Below are 25,325 nucleotides of genomic sequence, written 5' to 3' on the forward strand. Positions count from 1 at the left end.
GGCACCCAGCTGTTTCAGAGTCAGTGTGACAGACAGCTGTTTCAGAGTCAGTGTGACAGACTGTTTCAGATGTGAGCGCGCGCACACCCTGTCGCGCGTACACTCACCTCAGTGCGCTCGTGCGTAGGCTATGTGATGCTGGGGATGAGATGAAAGTTTTCTTCAGATCAGCTGAACTCCTGCAGTGAACAACACACAGACAGAAAGTATTCATCGTTTTCCTCGGACAGATATCTAGGGGTTTAAATGAGGATTTCCGTTGCTCTAGCGGCTTTACTGCACTTCACTTCTCACGTGAGTTAACACGCGGCAGGGGGAAGTATGCAGAAATTAAGCTTTTGTCAAACTTTGTTTGTTATGTTTGTTATATCATTTGCAGTTCATGTTAATGCATTTGTGGACTTTTTGTTGTTTTCTAAATTCCATTTTTCAGCTGTACCGATGATAATTGTCATTGTCATGGTCTTGACTGTAACGTTAAAAGCTTTGAGCATTTACAGCGTTATTGCAAAAAAACTGTTTTTAACGATTAACAGCAGGGAATGTTGTCTCATTTTCAAGCATTAAAAGCCTTGCTCAGTAACATAAAAAAAATGCCTGAAACAACAAAAACCACATGGCTGTCAAAAGATTAATCGCGATTACCACATAAAAGTTACAAAATAAAAGTGTGTGTTTGCATTATATATAAACACACACATACATGTAAATGTTTCTTAAATACATACATGCATGCATATGTGTGTGTATTTATACAAAATAATTACCCACAGTGCACACACATATTATGCAAAAACAAACTTTTATTTTGTGTGCGATTAATCTGTTTGACAGCCCTAGAAATTACAAATTTTTAACACGTGACATCTTACCACAACTTTATTTATAAGCACTATATTTGTCTGAACAGTTTTATAAGTTGAACATTGCCTTATATCCCAGAGCACTTTTATTATGTTCACTTAATAATCCAAAAGCTACTAGAAAACAATTAGAAAAGACATGTTTCTGTTTTAAGACAGTTTGACGAGTATTTGTACAACCGACTCAAAACATTATATTTATTATAATGTACAACATTTCTCTTGTGACGGCTAACCCTGTTCTCCCTTAAACAGACTAATTTATTGTTTGTTCACTTTAAATATATAAATGTGTATAAATCTAATATCAGATAGCGTATATATATCATACAATCTCTCTGTTTGTGGATTAAGGTGGGTGCCATTCCTCCAGAATGTGATCCAGATTTTGTGTTGCTCAAAGAGGAGGAGAGCTGCTACAATATCATCCATCAAGAGAACCTGACAGAGATCACTTCCACACTCACAGGCAAGCCATTAGAGATGCTCTCTCTCTCTCTCTCTCTCTCTCTCTCTCTCTCTCTCTCTCTCTCTCTCTCTCTCAAATGCACACCCAGCAGATTGAGTTCACATAGAGGGCAATGATTTTTGTGGTGCCCTAAATGAGTTCTGTAAACCATTCACATTTGTTCACCTGTGTGTATGTGTGATAAGTGTTTACCGTATGTGTGTTTCTAAGTGTTGTAATGTAATATCAGGGGGAAGTTTGGAGAAAGGCTTTCATAATTTAGATTCCATAAATCACACACTTATCAGATTATAAATAAAACACCCGGCACAGGGAAGGAGTTCACAAACACACGCACACACACATGCACGCGCACAGATGAGAAACACTACAAAGATGAGAAAAGTTAGACGTTACGCAACTAACACAACTCAGTGTAGAAATAACCAATAGGAATGAAGAGAAGTGAGTTTCCTGTGGTCATGTGTAAGAAACATGGAGAAGTAAATGTTCCTCTGATCAGAGGTATAACAGTCGGGCTGTGCTGACAAATGAATGATCGTAATTTTAAAGCAGATGTTTACCTCATCAGCAGTATCATGGGCAAGGGTTTAATTCCCAGGGAACACAGATTAATAAAAGAAGTAGCTTGAATGCATTGTAAGTATTTAAATAGTTAAATACGCAAAAGCTGCTGCACTAATAAATAACTGTGACTGTATATAGAGGGCTTCCCACTTCTTTCTCTAAATGTGGTCAATCGTTGTCACACACAGGAAAGAGTCAGATAAGAATAGCACTGTACAGATCTCCTGTGATTCTCTCTTCCACTCAACCTCTCTCATCAGTCTTTCATTGGAGAATACCAGAAACACAGAGACAAACATTTACAAACCTGCAGCACTTTTCCTGCCGTTCATCAGAGAGTCAGTGAAAGAAAACACTGTGCCGTTTATCAAAGAGAGTAAGAATAAAACACGACCAGAGATCTGCACTTCTTTGAATGTTTCCCTTAGAGGGCGTGCACACCAAAGCTTTTCACACAAAGTTGAATCTTTTTCAACTCTCAGCGCTCAGAGCTGAGCGCGAAAAAGACGTTGAGCTGCTAGCTTATTTCAAAAACACAGAGCTTCCATTGGAAACAATTGAAAATATGCACCAGCTGCGGGCATAAAAGCTTTGGTGTGAAAACGCCTGGACAACGCCAAATGCCAGCTGTTTTTTCAGCTGAGTGCCAGCTTTCTTCAGCTAAGCGCTTTGGTAGCTGTGATACGTCAGCTGTGAGATGGTTGGTTGCCGCGATACTTGTCCAGCCCCTCCTCCACTGTGATTGGACGGCCGCGTGAGAACTGACATTGATGAGCGGAGCGGAGCTTTTCATTGAAAGTTGAACATTTTCCAACTCTCGGCGCTCAGCGCGGAAGAAAACCGCTAGCTGCTGGCTTATTTGAAAAACGCCGAGCTACCATTGGAAACAATTGAAAACATGCGCCGGCCGCGGGTGTGAAAGCTTTGGTGTACACACCCCCTTAGGGTTAGTTAAAGCAATAAGCCCCAAGAAGCAGTGGGTTACCAGTGCATTTTATAACAGCTAAGGGCCTTGTTAGGCATTACGTGAAGCGTAGTGCCTAAAACCCCCTTAGCTGTTATAAAATGCACTGTAACACCACTGCTTCACGGGGCTTATTGCTTATATAAAACGGTTACTTCATATGCATAGCAGGATTTTATAAAATAAAACACAGCAAATAAGTTGTAATTTTATTAGTACAAATATTTCTCTTCCGCCAAACAAACTAGTTCCTCAGAATCAAGTGTGGCTGCAACAGAGCGCAGTTCCCAAGAAACACAGACGGAACAAAGACACAATGAAAAACTGTGATGTTTATTTTCATAAATCAACATTCATCTAATTTATACATTAACTTTTATATCGTGCAACTGTTGAAAAAGAAATTTACATCTCCATAAAGTTGGTCAGCAGCAGGAAGCATGAAGTGCTCTAAAACTCCCTGATATACGCCTGCGTTGACCTTGAACCTCAGAACCCACAGTGGACCAACACCAGCAGATGACATGGCACCCCAAACCATCACTGACTGTGGAAACTTTACACTGGACCTCAAGCAACGTGGATCGTGTGCCTCTCCACTCTTCCTCCAGACTCTGGGACCCTGATATTCAAAGGAAATGCTAAATTTACTCTCATCAGAGAACATAACTTTGGACCACTCAGCAGCAGTCCTGAAGCGAGACACTTCTAAAGCTGTCTGTTGTTCAAGAGTGGCTTGACACAAGGACCAACTTTATGGAGATGCAGATTTTATTTTCCAACAGGACATGGCACCTACACACGGTGCCAAAGCTACCTGTACCTGGTTTAAGGACCATGGTATCTCTGTTCTTAATTGGCCAGCAAACTCGCCTCAGAAAATCTATGGGGTATTGTGAAGAGAAAGATGCGATATGGCGCGAATTGAGCGTTGCCACGGCAAACGCGCAAGTTAAAAAATTTGAACTTTGGCGGAAAAACGTCCCGCGTTAAACAATCAGGAGCTTGTTCTAGTAGTGACATGATTACAGAAAGGGAGCGGAGTCGCAGAAGCCCCTCCCATGACGCGAATTTCTGCGTGAGTGTCTCGATGACTAGAATTTTATGCGCGGGAATGAAGCGCGTAAACTCAAAATGTTCAAGCGGCAAACTAGACACGGTAGACGTGATTTTGACGCCTCAAACGCGGCTGGTTTGAACCCACGGTAATTCAGGCAAAAAGAGCCCCAACAAAGTATTGAGTGTGTGAGGATTGGAGACATGGAGCAAGAGAACCCAAGCGCAGACGACATTGGGGAGTGAACAAAGAACCTTTTTTAAATAAACATGAAAACCAAAAAAGCCCACGAGGGGGCAACACAACATTGAAACATGAATTAACAGCACTAACTAGATAAGAAACATTCTGATGAAAACTACAGCAGAGTGAACACGATAGACTACAAGACATGACATATTTCAACACAATGATCCAGCACAAGACAAGAGACAAGAGGAGATTAAATAGGAGAAACTAAACAAGATAACGAGGGCAACACAGGTGAATGGGATAAACTGATAATGAATAATTAACAGGAGAACAAGGGGGCGGGGACTAGAGACGAGACACCAGAGGCACATGCCACAATAAACAAGGCATCGCCTCCACATGAAACAAGAGACTGTCAGAACTCTGCCATCACAATAAAATATAAATATAAAACCAAACTCTCGTGGCAGAGTCCTGACAGAGTGCTGTACATGCTCATACTTTTTATGTTCATACTTTTCAATTATCATTGTTTTGGCACAAAATGCATTCAATGACTACATCCCTTCATGAATTCTTTTCTCACTCAGACACAACAACTGCCAAAACTCTTTATACATACAGGCCAATTTGCACATGCTTACATACTGTTTTCAAAACTGTTAAACTTATGTTCAAAACAATAAAATAATACAAAACTGAATAAGACAGCTTCTTCCAGAATAAGATTCTTCCATCTCACACAGGTTGCAGTGTATTATGGGACCATCTGAACTGTTGGCCTGCTGCTCAGGTGGGAGAGACCATATCCCTGCCATGCCCTAAATTCCTTAGGGTCAAAGGTCAGGTAGACCCCAAGCTTTTACATCCAAAGCTTCTTTATTTTTTTATTTAATCCATTCCATAGCTAATCAGATAATGGGAGTCACGTGTATTTCAGTTGTAAAATCCCATGACAACGATTGAGATAAATGTTATGTTCTGATATCTTTATGTCTGGTTGTACTTCTGTTAAAAATGCTGTTATTTCAGTACGAGGTCTTATTTTGCTTCAGGATATAATGCTCTGAACAGTGTGTGAAGGCAGTAATTTCATTCTTGTGTTTCTCGCCTGCAGCTGTTGTAATGAGAAACTGTTCTGAGAGCGGCTGGTCAGAAACATTTCCTCCGTATGAACTGGCCTGTGGCCATACACTCAACGACAGCTTTCATTCTCACAGCGACTTGGTAATATTAATAATCAGGTTTCATTTCTGTGTTACAAAACAAACATGACATTTCACGTTAGGAATGAATGGATTAACAAAATAAAGACAGAAAGAAAACAACCATTAAAGAAATACTCCAGCCAGATATTATATTAACACCATGATTTACTCACCCTCAAGCCATCCGAGATACATATGACCATCTTCTTTTAGACAAACACAATCGAAGTTATATATAAAAAAATCCTTGCTACATTATTTCAATAACTTTTATAATGCTTTTATAATACTTTCAATAATGCTTTATAACAATAGTCATACGGTATCAGGGAACAACTTCTTTTTAAACCCAGTTTTTATGAAGCTAGTTATTATAGTTTATAAAGTTTTAAATATAGATATTTTTCTTACAAAATCACATTAGTCCCTTTCACACATACAGTCTTTACTGGTAATTTACTGGTAAATTGCAGTTAACAGATCATGTGTGAACAGAACCTTTCCGGTAAATCAGTGCTCCCAATTTACCAGTAAGACAGGTTGTAAGATTACCAGTAATTTACCGGTAAGCGCTATGTGTGAACGAAAATTATAGGATTACCGGCATTTAGAACGGACGACGTCAGACCGTGCTGACAGCTTCAGGCCAATCATAGCATTTTAATACAGATGACGTGTTTACCCCCGCACTGTTTCCGGACGTTTCCACACACATGCTGCTTGAAAGTTGAGCACACCTGAAGTTTACGTCCACATTTCTTCACCAAAGTTGTTTAAAACAGCTTACCGCCGAATTGCCGACGTCCTTAGCACGCCCTCTGTGAAGCCTAAAGTGCAAACAGTACTGTTGTTAAAAACGCATTTTCGGTTTGACGTCGTCTTATTCAATGTTGTTTGGTATTGAGCAACTTCGCGACTGTTTACCACAGACGTGAAAACAGCAAAATACGGACCGTGGATATGAACGACGTGGATTGTTTACATATACAACACTGAGCTCGCCGCGTGCTACAGGTACTTCGGCTTTCTCAACGAATTTACCGGTATTTTGATACTGATGTGTTAATGATGTCTTACTGGTAAAATAACGGAACGCCACTGCGTGTGTGAACAGCACATTTTTGTATTTACTGGTAAATTCATTCTGGTAAATTCATGGTAATTTACCAGAATTACTGTGTGAAAGAGGCTAATGATTACCCTCCAATGTCCATTATTTAGCCACTGAAGCCGTGTGGATTACTTCTGTGAAGGATGGATGGACTCTTTTGGGCTTCAAACTTATAAAGCTTGAAATAGCAAGGAATTTATTTTATATAACTTCGATTGTGTTTGTCTGAAAGAAGGCTTGAGGATGAGTAAATCATGGGGTAAATATGATATTTGACTGAAATATCGCTTTAAAAACAACAAGTAAAAAAGCGAAATAATACATTTATTAAATGTATATAACTAGGGATCGACCGATATGGATTTTTCAGTGCCGATACCGATTTTTGTTTCATCAGCCTTAGCCGATGACCGATACAGGCTGCCGATTTTCTTGAGCCGATATTTGGAGCCGATACTGGTTTTGCTCACTCAATTTACATCATAAAAATTATGTAAAAAATGGCATGTTGTTAAAAAGAGATGTTATTAGTTTGCACAGTTCTTACATTTATTGTAGTCTAGAACTAGTCTAATCCCTGTCCAGGAAACCGCCCCATAGAGATGAAAAAAAAACACTTTGTTCAGCTATGATCAGCTGTTAAGCCGATCTTTCAATGTTGTCGTGAAAAGGTTGGTTGTTTTTAGTCACATGACCTGCAATCGCTTGCGGGTTCCAGCACTCTGTCTGTAAATTATGCCGGAAAAATCGGCAAACACGGCAGCCACGTATCGGCTGATGCCGATACACATAAAACTCGCAAATATCGGCCCGATATATCGGCCGGCCGATATATCGGTCTATCACTATATATAACATCCACTTTAATCCATATAGTAGAATGAGTGAATTACACCAAACATAATGTGCTGAATGTGCTGCTCTTTTTTCAACAGGTGTTCATCTCACACGAGTATTTCTTTTATGTGAGGATCATGTATTCTGTTGGATACACCATCTCTCTTGTGTCACTCAGCATTGCTCTCACAGTGCTCTGTGTTTTCAGGTAACAGATCACCTGTGTGTGTGAGTTGGTGTATGTGGTTTATGGGGACATGTATAGTGAATAATGACATACAAGAGACATACGGAGACACATACAATACTTTTTCATAGATTAACCCTTGTGGGTTGTTCCAATTCACTACCCTTTAGGGTTGTTCATGTACAAAAGAGGCCACTAAATTAAACAGCTGTAAAAATTTATCAGATTAAATTTTTCTATTTTTTTCCATAAATCTGTTAATCAACCTCAGTACTGATCAAACCTACCAACTGTTTACAAAATATCCATGGTTTTAACTCTTTAATTGCCAAGTTCATAAGTGGTGTAACTGATTTGTGGGGAAAAACACAAATTTACTGATTTTCAATATAAAAAGTGATTGTGGACTGGATTGTTTTTTACGTTTTTCACAGTCTTGGGCATGCCAAAGATTGGTAAAACATTGGCTTTGATGCATTTTTAGTTTTTGTGCAACTTTAGTTTTTATTCTTTTTCTCCATCACTGTTTTACTGTTTTTGAACGAACAACCAATCTTTGACAAGCCCAATGTAAAAAAAAAATCCAGTCCACAATCACTTTTTATATTGAAAATCTGTAATTTTATGTTTTTTTCATCAAGTCAGTGACACCACTTATGAACGTGGCAATTAAAGAGTTAAAATCATGAATTTTTTAGGCATTTGGTGGTTTTGATCAGTACTGAGGTTGATTAACAGATTTATGAAAAAAAATTGAAAAAATATGAATCTGATACATTTTAACAGCCATTTAATTTAGTGGCCTTTTTGTATACGGACAACCCGAAAGGGTAGTAAATTTGCCCATGGAATAATGTTGTGGGTTTTTTTAATTTCAAAGCATTTTCTCAAAATATGTGTAAATATAAGATTTGTCACCAAAAATCATTCCATTTGCTGAAACACAGAGAAAGTTGTGGCCAAATTAAGACATAAAAAAGCAAAAATGGCCTCAACAACCCATAAAGGGCTCGTTATAGTTGTGCGTAGGTCCTACGGCGTAGCCGCGACGGCGTAGGTTCCGCGTCGGTTTTCATTTATACTTTTGCGTCGTTGTCCGCGTCAACATGCAAACACACGCGCAGACCGCTGGTAGGCAGTAAACCGACGAAGAAGAAGAAGCTTAGCAAGTTAACCCACAAACGAAGAAGAAACAGTAACTTGTTGTGTATGATTTGAGAAGACCAGCAATGATGGAATTAAATAAACAGCGACTTTTTTTGTACCTGACGGGAGGGGTTCTAGTGGACCAATCACAGCGCTTGCGGTCCGTGTAGAATTGACGCGCTGTTAAAATTTTTGCGAGGTGCACGTCAGGCTAGGCAGAGCTACGCACAGGCTACGGAACTTACGCACGATTATAAATCGGGCTTAAGGGTTAAAGACTGCCAATGTGTGTCAGATGACCCTTCCCTCTTTTACCTCAGGGCACCAGCTTAGGAATTTCACTTTAACATTATAAGAATGATCTAAATAGATCATTTATCAAATAAGAAAATATGTAAGTTGGAGGGAGTTTGTCATTTAACTTATCTAAGGGATTTTGTGAGATTCTGGCTAACTTGAACCTTTAATTGTATTATCAACACAAGAAAGACACAGTTGTAATGAAATGGATAATAAAGATGGAAACTAAAGTGCAAAAAAAAAAAATAGAAGTGACTAAGTTGAATTTATGGCAGATTTTTTTCTGTTTCTAATAAGATGACAACCTTATTTTTCATAAAACAAATAATTAAATAATTACCTGCTAAACATTTCAAAATCAGTTATGCAATATTTAGAATCTATGGTAAATAGTTACTGAATCAATACACCAATGCCAAGGTCTTCAGAAAGAGGTTTGGTAAGTGATATTTACGTTCTCTGCAATCGAATGAGCAGTCTGATGGTGGCACGTCTGCCATGGGTCAGGCTTTTCTGTGTTGAAAATGAGAAAAGACTCAGATTCAGTTTAACAGCCTTGAACATCCTAACAATCTGGAACATGCAGATGAAGGTCTCATGAAGTAAAGGTTTGCTTTCCTGAGCTTTACTTTGTTGCAGATGTCGGTGGTTGCCTTTCTGCACGAGAAGCTTGGAATGCTCCCTGAAGCCTAAATCCTTGTCTTTTAGTAAATAAAGAAATTTTGTATATTGTATCTCTTCGTATCAAGTCTCTCATTTGCCCGTTCTGTTGCGATTGACCCCTAGACGATCGTAACATGTGTGATTTGCTTAGTCTCTGGACATACTATTTACCATAGATGCATAACATTGCATAACTGATTTTCAAGTGTTTAACAGATAATTATTTAATTATTTGTGTTATGAGAAATAAGGTTGTCACTTTATCAGAAACAGAAAATATTCTGCCATAAATTCAACTCAGTCACTTCTATTTTCTATTCTTTGCACATTAGTTTGCATCTTTATTATCCTTTATTATTTTAGTATCATTTAGTAGAATTTTAGTTATTCTTGTTTATCCTTTAAATTTGATTTTACTACAACTGTGTCTTTCTGTGTTAACAACACAGTTATAGGTTTTACAAGTTGGCCAGAATCTCACAAAATTCTTTTAGATAACTTGCATGACAAACTCTCTCCAATTTACATATTTTCTTATTTGTTGAATGATCCATTTAGATCATTCTTATTGTTAAAGTGAAATGGTGCCCCAAAGTAAAAGAGGGAGGGGTCATCTGACACACGCACGCTCGAGGTGAATGTGAACACAACTCACATCACCTTCAGTGTCCTTCAGATTAGTGATTTTTAAAGAATCTGCCTTGTTTGTCCTGTCTGTGAGGTTTATGAATTTTTTATTAATGCCATCTTGGCTAGGACTCCCTGGAAGAAAAGATTGGGTCTAGCAGTTTTGACAGTTCCTACAATTTTACAAAAGTTTACAAATGAAAACTTCCTGTGTAAATCTGTGTAAATGCTTGTTCATTGCAGAAGAGCGCAGTTGTTTTCTGTCAGATCAGCAGCAGAGAAACTCGCTCTGGTGCTTGTTCGGTTAATAATAACAATCATAAATCTTCTGAAAAGGACTTAAAATTAAAATAACCGTAATTCTAAATGTGAGATGGAGAGTGTCCCCCAAAAGTGTGTATAAATGTTATGAAGGTTACACTACACTGTGCCTAAACCATAGCCCTGCTGCACTCCATGTCATGATTTCAGCCATTCCTGTTTCAAGTTTTATGTGGCAGTATCTATTCATGCTGAGTTTGTAAAAAATACAAGTGCTTAAAATTTTTGTAGCTTTGTTTAAAAAAAAAAAATCCGTTTTTAAATTGAATATAGCCGATTTCATCAAGCACTTTAGATTATAATCCATTCTTTAACTCTTTCTCTGTCTTAAACCTCCAGGAAGCTGCACTGTACGCGTAATTTTATTCATATGCAACTTTTTACATCCTTCATCCTACGAGCCATCTTTATCTTCATCCGAGATGCTGCACTGCATTACTCACAGGAATATTACCACTGCAACTACCATCCGGTACATACAGTAAACACACATGCACACACAAACATGCATGCACACACTCAAACACATTATCTAAGCATTTTTAAATTATAGTAATAATAACAAATAAAAAACATCCTAGGGATGTATGGGAATCATGGGAATTACTAAAAATGAGAAACAAATTAAAGCACTTATATTTTAGCTTCTTTAAAGTAGCTAGCACTCTTGATCCACTGACCACTGGCTATACTGATATCATGACTGCTTATATCAAGGATTTAAGTATAAGCTCATAAATAAACATTTCACTCAGGTGTCTCCAAATGTTTCACTGTAGCGCAAATATACAAATAAGGACACATAATGTAGTACACTAAATACACATTTACAGATGATCTCTGTCAGCTGACGCATTTCCGTTGTTTTTCTCAGCCTGGTTGCAAAGTTGCACTGTTCCTGTCTAACTACTGCATCCTGGCAAATTACAGCTGGTTGCTGGTGGAAGGTCATTATCTTCATAGCCTCATTAACCTCTCTGTACATTCACAGAAGAGACGTCTTCACTTATATACACTGCTTGGCTGGGGTAGGTTCTCTCTCTCTCTCTCTCTCTCTCTCTCTCTCTCGCACGTACACATGACTTCATTGATGATGTAAAGTTGAATAAATCCAAACATTAAAAATAATCTATGGTCAAATGTTTCTTTGTTGTATGTTGCATTATTATGTATGGAAGTGATTTAAGCATACCTCTTATAAGTAACATAAAACTAAAGCTTGTTTCTATTCTCACAGGGATTCCAATGCTCATTATTATCAGCTGGAGTTTGGCCAAATACATGCATCAGGATGAAGGGTACGTTCACACATTACAAATATTAAATGCTGATCTAGTTATAATGGTTTTGATGTTTGTAGCTGTGCTATACTAACAATCTCTGGGCATCAGCAAAATATGTCAGGCTATATATATAAATTATGCATTTGGCAGATGCTTTTATCCAAAGTGACTTACAGTGCATTACAAGCTATACATTTTTTTATCAGTATGTGTTCCCTGGGTTCAAACCCATGACCTTTTGTACTGCAAATGCAATGTTTACCACTGAGCTATACACGAACACTATAGGAGGGTGTTCCTATAGAAAGGCACACACTAAATAGATGTTTGGTTGATATTACTGTGTGGTAATACTGTTACAAATGATTTCACATTGACATACTAAAAATTACTATACAAGTCTAACTTAATAAGCATCAATATTATATAATGTTTTATTATGGCTGGGAATCACAAATAATTACATCTAAATGGAGAAATTAACCTCATATTGAATAAAGTGAACAGTGCTTCATGTTTTTCAGGCTGGTATATAGTTTTCAAGTACAGAAATTAAATAAAGTAATGAATTTATTTATCATTTAAGCTGCTTCTGCTTATCTCATGTTAATCTTGAGTACTGTAATGATGGCGGGAGGCAGATAGAGGCAGCGGATCCAAGTGCAGCATTTATTAACACAAAAACATAAAACAAGGCAATCCAGGAAAACAGGACAGGACACAGGAACCAAACTTATACAAACTACAAAGACTGACAAAGGACAACTGAGACACCGGGCTATATACACTAAGGGTAAAACGAGATGACAAGATACACATGGGGCTACAATTAACACACTAACCAATGAACAAAAAGACTACAAAACATGGCAGACAGAACAGAACTTCCAAATAAGAGTACAAGACTAGGGAAACACAGAACAAGACCAAGGGTGCGTTCCACTCCAGTTTTAGACACGCACTCGCGAACTTCCCTAAACACTTCCCCTCGGGGGAATCCCTGTCACCATTTTGAAGTGCGTTCCACTTCGTCAAGTGGACGAGGGAAGTTTATATGGCCAGACCCTCGCTCCCTCGATGTACACTTCATGCAGCTCCATATCCCAAAATGCAACACGATTGTGACATCACTTCAGCAACTCACGCTTTGCCCAGTTCAAATGATGGTGGGGGCGGTCTCCACTTTCCGTGTGATCAAGGGCTTAGGGCGATCCTTTTGAACCTACTTCAAGTGTTTCAGCAGTAGTGGGCGATGACGTACATCCGAGTGAACGAGACTGAGGGAAGTTAGCGAGGGAAGGTCATTAAAAAACAACTGGAACGCAGGGCATGACAAGTACCTATAGAGTATTATTACATCCTTTATTCAGAAGGGTCTTTAGTCTTATTAGATTTATAAAAGACAGATCAGATCTAGAGATTGTTTTTGGAAAAGCACAAGATCCTGGAGGCGTCCAGAGGGCAAGCGAGTAACGCGCAACACACCCAAAACGTTATCCCACTATCTCTGGATAACTTATGATTCACTACATGTTCGTATCGTTTACATTATATGCACTTTTGCCAATTGCCAACAAAATACAGACATTTGATGCGGTTTTACTTACCGTCTGCGATTCATGACTATAACAAACTAAATCTGTTGTTTCCATAAGGCTGGTTTACTTGGAAAGCTGAACAAGGCTTTCTTCTCCTTACATCCAAAAACACACTTCTTCTTTCATGCCATTGTTGAGTCTTAAAGAGCAACAATGGTCCGAATCACATTTTTACCTTACCTTTGGTGTGTAAGTGTGTATTAGTACACGTTAGCCATATGAAAAAGGTACAAACCCCAAAGTAAACAATGACACGAGTTATCGTCTCCAACGTAAATCTCTTTTCTTGAACTACAACAAACACACGGATTGTAGGCAACAGTTTACTTCCTGGGATTGGTGTTGTAGAGAAGACCGACATTATCATAATTCCTCCCGCTTCTGACTCACAGGCTATAAATGAACTCCTGTTAGCATTGCACTGTGAGCGAATCTTTCAAACATGGAAAGGAGCGTCACATTTCCTGCTGATGTCAGAGGTATTCTGGCCAATCACAACGTACAGGGGTGCGTTTTTCAAAAGCATAGTTAGCCAACTACTGACGTAGGTCACATCGTTACTGACAAAGGTCAAAGATTTGGTGTTTCCCGAAACCATAGTTCAAACGAACATTCACAAGCTGCATCGCAAACTTGTGTGGTTTTAACGACAGCATTTCACCTGTCGTTAGAAGCATCGTTCCTTGTTATTACAATATGTAGACTTACGTTGATCATGCTTTTGAACAAAATAAGCAAAAACATGTAGTGCATTCTATATCCATCATTCTAAATATATTACAATTTTATTTTACGTCTTTATGTTTGTAAACAGAATTAAAGCGCTGCATTTCAAAGCTGAGCATGTGCGCAGTCCTACGAGCTTTAAGACCCTGGGAGGAGTGACGTATGAGTGAACTTGCGCATTAATTAAATATCTTTAAAAAACAACAACAGATAACTCATTTTAACTAAATAACTAACTAGTCATCCGGTGTAATATATGTTATACAGCAGTAATCTTACATTAAATGTGTAAAGCACTTTGAATGACCTCTGTGTATGAAATGTGCTATACAGTTGAAAGAAAAAGTATGTGAACCCTTTGGGCTTACTTGGATTTCTTCATAAATTGGTCATAAAATGTGTTCTGATCTTCATCTAAGTCACAACAATAGAGAAACACAGTCTGCTTAAACTAATACCGCACAAGCATTACACGTTTTCATGTTTTTATTGAAAACATCATGTAAACATTCATAGTGCAGGGTGGAAAAAGTATGTGAAACCCTAGGCTAATGACTTCTTTGTAAACATTATAAATGTTTTCTTAAATATATACATGCATGTGTGTGTATTTATACACTCACCTAAAGGATTATTAGGAACACCATACTAATACTGTGTTTGACCCCCTTTCGCCTTCAGAACTGTCTTAATTCTACGTTGCATTGATTCAACAAGGTGCTGAAAGCATTCTTTAGAAATGTTGGCCCATATTGATAGGATAGCATCTTGCAGTTGATGGAGATTTGTGGGATGCACATGCAGGGCACGAAGCTCCCATTTGACCACATTCCAAAGATGCTCTATTGGGTTGAGATCTGGTGACTGTGGGGGCCATTTTAGTACAGTGAACTTATTGTCATGTTCAAGAAACCAATTTGAAATGATTCGAGCTTTGTGACATGGTGCATTATCCTGCTGGAAAGTAGCCATCAGAGGATGAGTACATGGTGGTCATAAAGGGATGGACATTAGTGTTGGGCGATATGCCCTATTTTCAGATCGTCCTATCGTCAGCCTGTGAGATCGGCGATACACGATAGTATCGGGGGGCGGGGCAGTAGTTTACAAATTTTTTTATTTGTTAATTTTTTACTCATTATAACAAGTCACTTGATTGCTGGACAAAAAAAGAACAAGAGAAACACCTTCATGACTGCAACCTTCTTAAAACTGATGCCATTAATGCGAGCGCGTCATTAAAACCTTGATTACTTAATAACTGTAAAAACATGCATCTGCGCACGCACACACGTGCGCGCACATACAAACAATTCAATGCATTGGTTTAGTGCTGTTGCAGAAGACTACACGTGTCAAGCAGTGGTGCTCTCATGAGGTGCCTTTTTAAACGCATCGGTCCAGCGGAACGCGATCATATTTTAAACAATCATATATTAAACATGAGGGACGTGTTGCTACAACTCCTTGAAATGCATATCATAAACAGTATTAATACCTAGTGATCTGACTTCGGACAGAGCGCAGCTTTCTGCACGTACGCGAGAGTGAGAGAGAGGCGCTAATATGCAGCGGGTCATATTTTAAACCAAAAGTAAAGTTTGCATCAGCTCGCATGAAACGCATTAAACTGAACAAATAAGGATTACTACTTTAGTTTATGTTTAGACTTTGGACAGACGCGAGAGCGCGTGCACGTGAGACAGAGAGAAGCGCAGCTGCTCATGACGTGGGTGCTAGAAGGAGTCCAAGACGTGCGCATTAAGTGCAGGTACGTGCAAGAAGGAATTCTCTCTTTACAAGCTCTCCACGTAAAGTGAAGCCCACAAACCCTCATGTGAGGAAAAGCATGCATTGTGGTGTTAATATAAAACTATGATGATAATAATAATAATAATAACCATTCGCCAACTATCATCATGACTATCGCCATGAAAGCCTGCCTTTGGCGATATGTCTGAAGATCGTCGATACACGATACTATCGTCTATCGGCACAACCCTAATGGACATGGTCAGAAACAATGCTCAGGTAGGCCGTGGTATTTAAATGATGCCCAATTGGCCTAAAGTGTGCCAAGAAAACATCCCCCACACCTTTACACCACCACCACCAGCCTGCAAAGTGGTAACAAGGCACGATGGATCCATGTTCTCATTCTCTCTTTACGCCACATTTTGACTCTACCATCTAAATGTCTCAACAGAAATCCAGACTCATCAGACCAGGCAACATTTTTCCAGTCTTTAACTGTCCAATTTTGTTGAGCTCGTGCAAATTGTAGCCTCTTTTTCCTATTTGTAGTGGAAATGAGTGGTACCCGGTGGGGTGTTTTGCTGTTGTAGCCCATCCACCTCAAGGTTGTGCGTGTTGTGGCTTCACAAATGCTTTGCTGCATACCTCGGTTGTAACGAGTGGTTATTTCAGTCAAAGTTGCTCTTCCATCAGCTTGAATCAGTCGGCACATTCTCCTCTGACCTCTAGCATCAACAAGGCATTTTCGCCCACAGGACTGCCACATACTGGATGTTTTTCCCTTTACACACCATTCTTTGTAAACCCTAGAAATTGTTGTGCGTGAAAATCCCAGTAACTGAGCAGATTGTAAAATACTCAGACCGGCCCGACTGGCACCAACAACCATGCCACACTCAGAATTGCAAAATCACCTTTTTTCCCATTCTGACATTCAGTTTGGAGTTCAGGAGATTGTCTTGACCAAACTACACCCCTGAATAAATTGAAGCAACTGCCATGTGATTGGTTGATTAGATAATTGCATTAATGAGAAATTGAACAGGTGTTCCTAATAATCCTTTAGGTGAGTGTATATACATAATTATTATACACATTATACACACATTAAATATCTAAACAAAAACTTTTATTCTGCAAACTGCAAATACTTCATGCGTTTTATTTTTCCACTGCTTACAGTCACTTAGTTAAGTCACGTTAACAAACCTTTACATAGCTTTTCTTCACTTTCAGACCAGCAGTGAATTTCACATTCAAAATGTGAACTATCACAAACTATCAAAACACGTCTGAAATCAAGTCATTCTTCAATAACACTAGGATTGTCACACACAACACCAGCACACATAAACACCCATAAAACACTGACATTAAAAACATTAACAACAGGTGGCATTACACAATGTTTTGTGAATTCTTTTGTAAATCAAGGACATGACACCTCTTTACTGCTAAACTGTGATATATTAATCAGACATGCATTCTCTGTCTGGGTTCATGTTTACATTACAATATAAAATCCTAAGTACTAAGTTGTCCCCTTTTATATGGAAATTAACTTAAAAAAATGAACGTCTTTTATTGTAATGTAGGCCTACTGTATGGGTTCTTGTCCTCCCTCTATCTCTCACAAAAAAATCTTCTGTGCTGGAACAGCCGATTACGTTGTGATGTTTGCTACTCTTTGGTCTGACACATTCACGATAGTTTTTGCCAGCTTGAATCCAGTTTCATGCACAAAGACGTGCAGTTCACCTGGCTTCAATCACCATTGCGCTCTAAAATACTGACAGTTTTACAGTAATTTACATTATGCCTAACTGTGTGTGTACCCTGTTTGGTTACTGAACAGACATCTTTAACACTTTCACTGGTATACACTGGTATAGTGTACACGCACTTCATCTTTATTTTATGTTTCTCAAGAGTTCTGGCTATTGTCATTGTGCTTACCCTGTTGTCTGCCAATACTCTGTCCTGAATTTACCTTTGTTTTATTGCATTGTCTGCAAATACCATCTCTCATAAGTTGTAATTTTCTGCACACCTGAAAAGATTTGGTCCGGATTTCCTCTGGGAGGCAACATTTGGATCCTAAAACAAAATAATTATTGTAATATGTTTTAAAACATATGATAAAATCTACTATAGTTGAATTGTCATTGTGAAGGATGCTCATCTCACATGTTGTGTGCAGTTGCAGGTGAAATAAATGTAATGTTTTCAACCAACAAAATTTGTATTAATTATAATTTATTTCACATTTGTCTATTTTTTACATTTTTAGTGTTTTTGAACCCCTTAAGTGGTTCAGCAATAACCTCAACCAGGTGCTTTCTGTAGCTGTGGATCAGACCTGCACATCGTTGAGGAGGATTTTTAGCCCGTTCTTCGTGGCAGAACTGCTTTAGCTCAGTCATATTCTTTGGCCCTCTTCAAGTCAATCTATAGCATCTCTATTGGGTTGAGGTCTGGGCTCTGACGTGGCCACTCCAAGGGCGGATTTTGTTTTTCTGAAGCCATTCTGTTGTGGACTTGCTCTTGTGTTTTGGGTCGTTGTCCTGTTGCATCACCCACCTTCTACACGGTTTCAGCTGACATACAGACATTCTCACATTATCCTGAAGAATTGTCTAATATACCTCAATGAATGCAAGTTGGCCAGGCCCTGATGCAGCAAAGCAGGCCCAAATCTTGATGTTTCTTCCACTATAATTTATAGTTGGGAATGGGATGATGTTTTCATGATGATATGCCATGCCCTTTCTACGCCAAAAGTAGCGGCGACTATTTTGGTCATTTGTCCATTCCCACAAATACGACCAACAGAGGCGTTTACTAAATTAGTAAACGCCTCTACCGGCCACAGGTGAAATTTTATATATTAGGTTATGAAATTATATTTTGGGGTATAATTTAGCTGTAATGATATGCATTTGGATATGATTTCCAGTTTAAACTGCCAGAATTAATTGTATTTATATTACACATTACACTATTCAGGCATTTAGAGCAAATAGCGTGCCCATTTATTTATTATATGATATAAAACCCAGCATACAAACAATCACAACCTTTTTTTAAAAAGTACTTAAATATTCCAAGTGTACCAAACAATCGATTTATATGAAGAAAAGAGGCAAAACTGATCACAATCCACCGTAGATATCAGATCCTCTTTATACTGATTCAAAAACTGCCGCCAGAAGAAGCGATTATACGTCATCTTTGATTGTGAAATAGCATTGGCTCTCATGTGTCTCGTGACCGATTGCATCATTAGGTTAGCTATGAAACTGAAGCGCTATTGGCTGTCGTGAGCGATTGCATCATGATCTAATGTTGAATGTTTATATTTGAATGAGATCGGACTGTTTGCATTGCATTCATGGAATTATTTATATAAAGTGATCGTATGGCTTCAGTTCACAAGGTTTGCAACCCAAATTGTTTGTAATAATTTTATACTGCTGTTTTGTTGGTCAATTCATTCAATAAACACCTGACTGTAGTTTTGCTACGTGTTGGGTTTTATATGCTTAAGAACTGGTTGGGTTTAGGGTAAGATGCTGCAAAATATCTTTTAAACCATAAATGTTTATGAAACCATTTCTACATTTACAAATGTACAAAATAAAATGCATCTAATCTGACGTATAAGGCAAAGAACCTTAAAACGTAACCACAGGTCGTATAAGCTTTGGCCGCTAGAGGGTACTACGTCCCTATCTGTCGTATGATGGTGCTTGCACAAACAAACTATTAGGTCGTAATTTGTGGAGGACAGTCTGCCTAGAAAATACTTGTAAAAAAAGTCAGACAGGCTTTTGTGAGACGCATAAACAATGCCGTAAGGGGCATGCCGTAGTGAGGACATGGCAACATGAAGTTATGGTTCAGCTCTTTAAAACAAAGGGTTTACATGCAGATTAACATTAACAACAAGAAATGTCGCCAAACTGAATTAAAGCAGAGATTAGGGAGCTTGTGACTATTCACTGAAGTCACTCGTCTACACGTCTACTCAACAACGTCACTCGTCACTGAAGTGGAGATCATTCAGCAGCATAATTAATAGCGCATCATGCGCTCATATGAGCTTATAATAAACAAAAATGCATGTGCGTCATCGCAACAAGATATATCGTTCAACTTTTTAAACAAATGCACATTAACATTCATGATGAGAAATATCTGCAAACTGGAATGAAGCACAGATCAGGGAGCTCGTCAAATATCCATAACAAATAGCAATATACTGGTGAAGATTATAAATAACAGATATAAATGTGTTGACAGATAAACTATGAAGCTTATACATACAGAATTACCATGATATATGGGTTGTGTATGTTTTCAGGTGGCTTCAAGTGTTTTGATTGTATGTAAAATATTAAGGTGCTTCATCCTATAAATGCCATAAATACTACATTTTATATTCTGCCAATCATCAATATGGTAACAAACTATTTCTACATAGCAATGTGCAAACGTGACATTTCTGTAAAAATATCTTATAAATAAATTAATTTAAACTACTCTTCCACTCATGACATTTATTCTGAATGTTGGACAACAGACTTTCATGTATCTGCTTGTAAAAGAGACTTGGCTGTGCTAGTTCAGCGGTCATGTTCTTCTGAGTATGTATGTCTTTATCATGAAACAAACAGGTTTAAACTAGCTTGACTGTGTTTGATCGTTGTGTTGTCAGGTGTTGGGAGACAAGAGATCATGGATGGATATGGTGGATACTTAGAGTTCCAGTCATCATTTTTATTACAGTAAACATGCAAAAAAATTTGATATTAAAATGGCCCTGCTTTGTTTGCATACCTTGTTTTAAATGGTTTATTACTCTTTACATGTTTGGAAGTCTGCAACAAAACTAGCGGCAGTTTTTGATATCTGAAGGGAATTGTGTTTCAGGTAAACATGCTGTTTTTCCTCAGTATTATTTGGACATTAGTGGGGAAATTGAAGGCTGCAGACATGCATGGAAATGAGTTGAATCATCACAGGTGAGTAGCTAACTCAAACTTTTCTAGTAACTCATAGTTTATCATAAACGGTTGTGTTGCTTTAGAAAGTACAATTTCATATTACTTAATCAGTTTTTTACTGAGTTATATACAGTATACATAGTGCATTCTTATATTTGTCTAGTTTCTAATTGTAGTTATTGTGCAATTATCTTATTTCATTGATCACATAGGAAGCTGGCGAAATCTACATTCCTGCTGGTGTCACTGTTTGGCCTGCAGTATGTCCTCTTCGCCTTTTTTCCAGATAGAGTAAACGTCCTAACCTTTAAAATCTGGAATGTTATTGAGCTTGCACTGGCATCCACACAGGTGATATTATACTCATACACACCAACAGATTTGTTCAAAAATGCATTCATTTACACTGTATGCAGGTTTAGATGCTTGCTGGCCCATGAAAACAGTTTTCATTTATGTCCACTATAGCACTTTCTTGCTGTCTGCTTCATTAATTATGTTTTGACAAATGCATTATGCCAGGGGTCTTCAACGTTTTTTGGGTCGCGGACCCCTTAGATGAAAGAGGCATGGAGCAGGGACCCCCTAATACTAAATGTGTAAAACAGAGATATTTAAGTAGGCAGTAAGGTATGAGAGGCTGCCTTTTCGTATTAGGCACAACGCAAACTGGAGTAAAGTACAACTGATGACAAATCAGAATCAAGGACTGGAACTGTTTTATATATAGAAACAAACCATATTGTCACACAGCCATGATACTATATTAACATGCATCATTCTTTGTTAAAGTAGAGTTTGTTTTTATATTAATATAATAATAATAATAATAATAATAATAATAATAAAATAATATCATTTTAAGGTATTTGCAGTGTAATATATTTTCATTTTACTGTGAATTAGACAAGGGCTTTCAGTTTATAAAGATGACTGATCATGGTGAATGGCACAAAGACTCTTTATTCTGCTGGGGATAGACGTTGTGCTACTTTATAATTTTGAGGTCTGTTGCCTTTTTCGTGTATCGTCATTGTCACGAGTTTGAGAAATGCGGGTTTATTTTCTGCATAGCTTAATATCAGACTCAGGAGAACAACATGCAACGAGTCCGCGCGCATCTCTTTGGGGCAACTTTTTGATAGGCGGATTTCAACCTGACTATAAATCTTGCACAAAGCACCATCACGGCGCGCGTTTCATTCATTTTTAAATGCGAGCGATAGTTTTGTCACAGTTTAAAATGCAGACGCGGTGTGGTGTCATTTGCCTGTTGAATTAGCGCTTTAAATCTGAACCGCGTGAAACAGCCGTCCAAGTTCAGAAATATAGAAGAGACAACATGTCGCAATGATTCTAAAATGACATTCTGAAAGAAAGACACACATAAGATTTACCTGTTTTATGATGACATTTCTGTCGCTACTGCTGCTTCCTGAGTGGACATAATCCAGATATTTTATTTTGGTCCGCTGGCTAAACTGAACGGGCGCCTTCAAACCTATGCGGCCACGCACGTGCACAACTTAAAGGGGACATGTAATGTTTTGTACATGTATTTTAAAATTTTAACCAAAAAATAGCTTGTAGTTAAACATCATTTTGCGGACCCCCTGCAGTTCCGTCACGGACCCCCGGTTGAAGACCCATGCATTATGCAATGGCGTGTAAAATCAAACATTGTTTACATACTGGCATAGAGTATGTTTAAGGTCTGGTAAAAACCAAATTTTCTACTAACAGTTCTTTTATTAACTCTTTCCCTGCCATTGACAAGTCATCTCGTCAGTTAAAAGAAAGCATTTCCCTGCCAGTGACGCTTCCCTGACGAGTTTTTACAATAATCTTTAATTCGCTATTATCCACTAGGTGGCGCTCTTACCCAATTTATAAAAAACTGAAGCATCAGCTAATTCTACAACATTGTAAACTCTGTGTATTTTTTGATATTTGTTCTGAATCAGATCTCTAAAAAAATTCCTTTACAAAAATGCACTTATTTCAGATTTTTGCCCAAAATTTTTTATTTTTGAAGAAACCTTACTATATTTGAGAGGTTACAAAAAGAGAACAAATGAAGATAGGATAAAACTTTTTCCATTTTGTTTGTTTACTGGTTTGTTTTGTTTATGCAACCGGGCCCTGTTCTTTCATTTTAAGTCTTTTGCTGCCAGTGTTTTAAAGAAAAGTTGCCAGCCAGCCAGCACCAGCATTTTTCATAATTTTCAGAAACGTTTAATGCCTTCCAGAAAAATTAGTTCTCTTTTAATCACCTTTTAAATGTAGGTAGGTCTCTTCCAGGAAAATTTATTGTTTTTTATGAAGACATTTTGTGAAACATTTGTGAAAATCACAAAATATGCTGCTGATCAACTTTTAAAAAAAGGCTTGCAGGGAATGGGTTAAATACATTTCTTATTATTCTGATTTACTATTGTTATTGCACTCATATTGTGTTTACTTTGACAGGGCTTTATTGTGGCACTGCTGTACTGTTTTTTGAATAAAGAGGTGAGGCATGTTCACGTCCAGGTCTAAAAAGCAAAAAAAGTAATGATTTAATATTGGTAATAGTGCTGGTAGGTTTTACTTCTTGACCCTGGATATCTTACATTCAAACTTGGCATAGGTCCGGTATGAAGTTCAAAGACGATGGAGAAGGTGGCGCCTAAAGCAACATTTCCATGGTGATCCCAGAGGGCATAACAGCTCTGTGAGTCAGAGTGGCCTGCCACTGACACAGGTGTCACTGCTGACACGCCCAAACACACAGACAACATAACCACAACCAACACAAAACATAACCAAACATCAATCAAAACAACCCGACCACAAGCAACACACAGTCAACACAAAACCTAACCACAACCAACAACCAGTCAACACAGCCTAACCATGACCGAAACACAACCTAACTATAACCAGTATACAGCCTAACTACAACCAACACACAGTCAACACACAAGCATAACCACAACCAACACACAAACCTAAACACAACCAACAAATAACCAAACAATAACCAACACAAAACCTAAACACAACCAACACACAGTCAACACAGCCTAACCATGACCGAAACATAGCCTAACCATGACCAGTATACAGCCTAACTACAACCAACACACAGTCAACACACAAGCATAACCACAACCAACACACACACCTAAACACAACCAACCAATAACCAAACAATAACCAACACAAAACCTAACCACAACCAACACACAGTCAACACAGCCTAAACATGATCGAAACACAACCTAACTATAACCAGTATACAGCCTAACTACAACCAACACACAGTCAACACACAAACATAACCACAACCAACACACAACCAAACAAGAACCAACACACAAGCTAACCACAACCAACACACAGTCAACACAGCCTAAACATGACCGAAACACAACCTAACTATAACCAGTATATAGCCTAACTACAACCAACACACAGTCAACACACAAGCATAACCACAACCAACACACAAACCTAAACACAACCAAACAAGAACCAACACAAAACCTAACCACAACCAACACACAGTCAACACAGCCTAAACATGATCGAAACACAGCCTAACCATGACCTAAACACAACCTAATTATAACCAATATACAGGCTAACTACAACCAACACATAGTCAACACACAAACATAACCACAACCAACAAATAACCAAACAATAACCAACACAAAACCTAACCACAACCAACACACAGTCAACACAGCCTCAACATGACCAAAACACAACATAACTATAACCAGTATACAGCCCAACTACAACCAACACACAAGCTAACCACAACCAGCACACAAGCTAACCACAACCAGCACCTCCTAATCACAACCAACACACAGTCAACACAAAACCTTAACCACAACCAACACATAATAAAAGAACAATTAACACACAACCTAACCACAAGCAACACATACCAAACAACAACACAACCAGCACACATTTAACACACACCCTAACCACGACAACACATAACCAAAGAAAAACTAACAACCTAACCACAAGCAACACATACCAAACAACAGCCAAAACAACCCAACCACCACAAACAACACATATTCAACACAAAACCTAACCACAACTAACACATAGCCAAAGAACAACTAACACACAACCTAACCACAAGAAACACATACCAAACAACCCAACCACCACCAACACACAGGCTACCCTGCAAGTAAGCCTACGATGGCCCTTTATGGGCCCACTTTGGGCTAGTCTAAAGGCCCCGCACAGGTTTGCTCATTGGCAAAACGTTGGCCCTTTAGCACTGGCCCTGCACGGGCAGCCCTCACTTAGCCCCCAGGAAGCCCTCATACAGAAAAATCCCCAGAGTTAAATAAACACTGCTGGATGTATACACTGCCCCAATCTTACAGAGTGTTAAAAAGTAACACTGAAGCAGAATTAAAAGCTCTGTT

At 38.4% G+C, this 25,325-nt stretch overlaps 1 protein-coding gene across 1 annotated transcript; it reads left to right on the top strand.

The window, feature by feature from the left end:
• sctr (secretin receptor) lies at nucleotides 1–25,113 on the top strand. The gene is made up of 13 exons (XM_055215263.2): nucleotides 1–294; nucleotides 1,218–1,332; nucleotides 4,859–4,954; nucleotides 5,230–5,339; nucleotides 7,367–7,476; nucleotides 10,852–10,984; nucleotides 11,387–11,540; nucleotides 11,750–11,810; nucleotides 20,592–20,661; nucleotides 20,807–20,898; nucleotides 21,093–21,231; nucleotides 23,350–23,391; nucleotides 23,510–25,113. The coding sequence occupies exons 1-13, from the start codon at nucleotides 247–249 to the stop codon at nucleotides 23,660–23,662; spliced, it is 1,323 nt and encodes a 440-aa protein (XP_055071238.2). The 5' UTR covers nucleotides 1–246; the 3' UTR covers nucleotides 23,663–25,113.
• The last annotated feature ends 212 nt before the right edge of the window (nucleotides 25,114–25,325 follow it).

Source organism: Misgurnus anguillicaudatus, chromosome 17 (genome assembly GCF_027580225.2).
Source record: "Misgurnus anguillicaudatus chromosome 17, ASM2758022v2, whole genome shotgun sequence".
Lineage (NCBI taxonomy): Eukaryota > Metazoa > Chordata > Actinopteri > Cypriniformes > Cobitidae > Misgurnus > Misgurnus anguillicaudatus.

Bases quoted from the DNA above. Each gene is read 5' to 3' on its own strand.
- sctr (XM_055215263.2), top strand. From the start codon at position 247: ATGAGGATTTCCGTTGCTCTAGCGGCTTTACTGCACTTCACTTCTCAC. The intron at 5,340-7,366 runs GTAATATTAATA...TTTTTTCAACAG, and splicing joins TTCATTCTCACAGCGACTTG to GTGTTCATCTCACACGAGTA. The intron at 21,232-23,349 runs GTGATATTATAC...TTACTTTGACAG, and splicing joins TTGCACTGGCATCCACACAG to GGCTTTATTGTGGCACTGCT.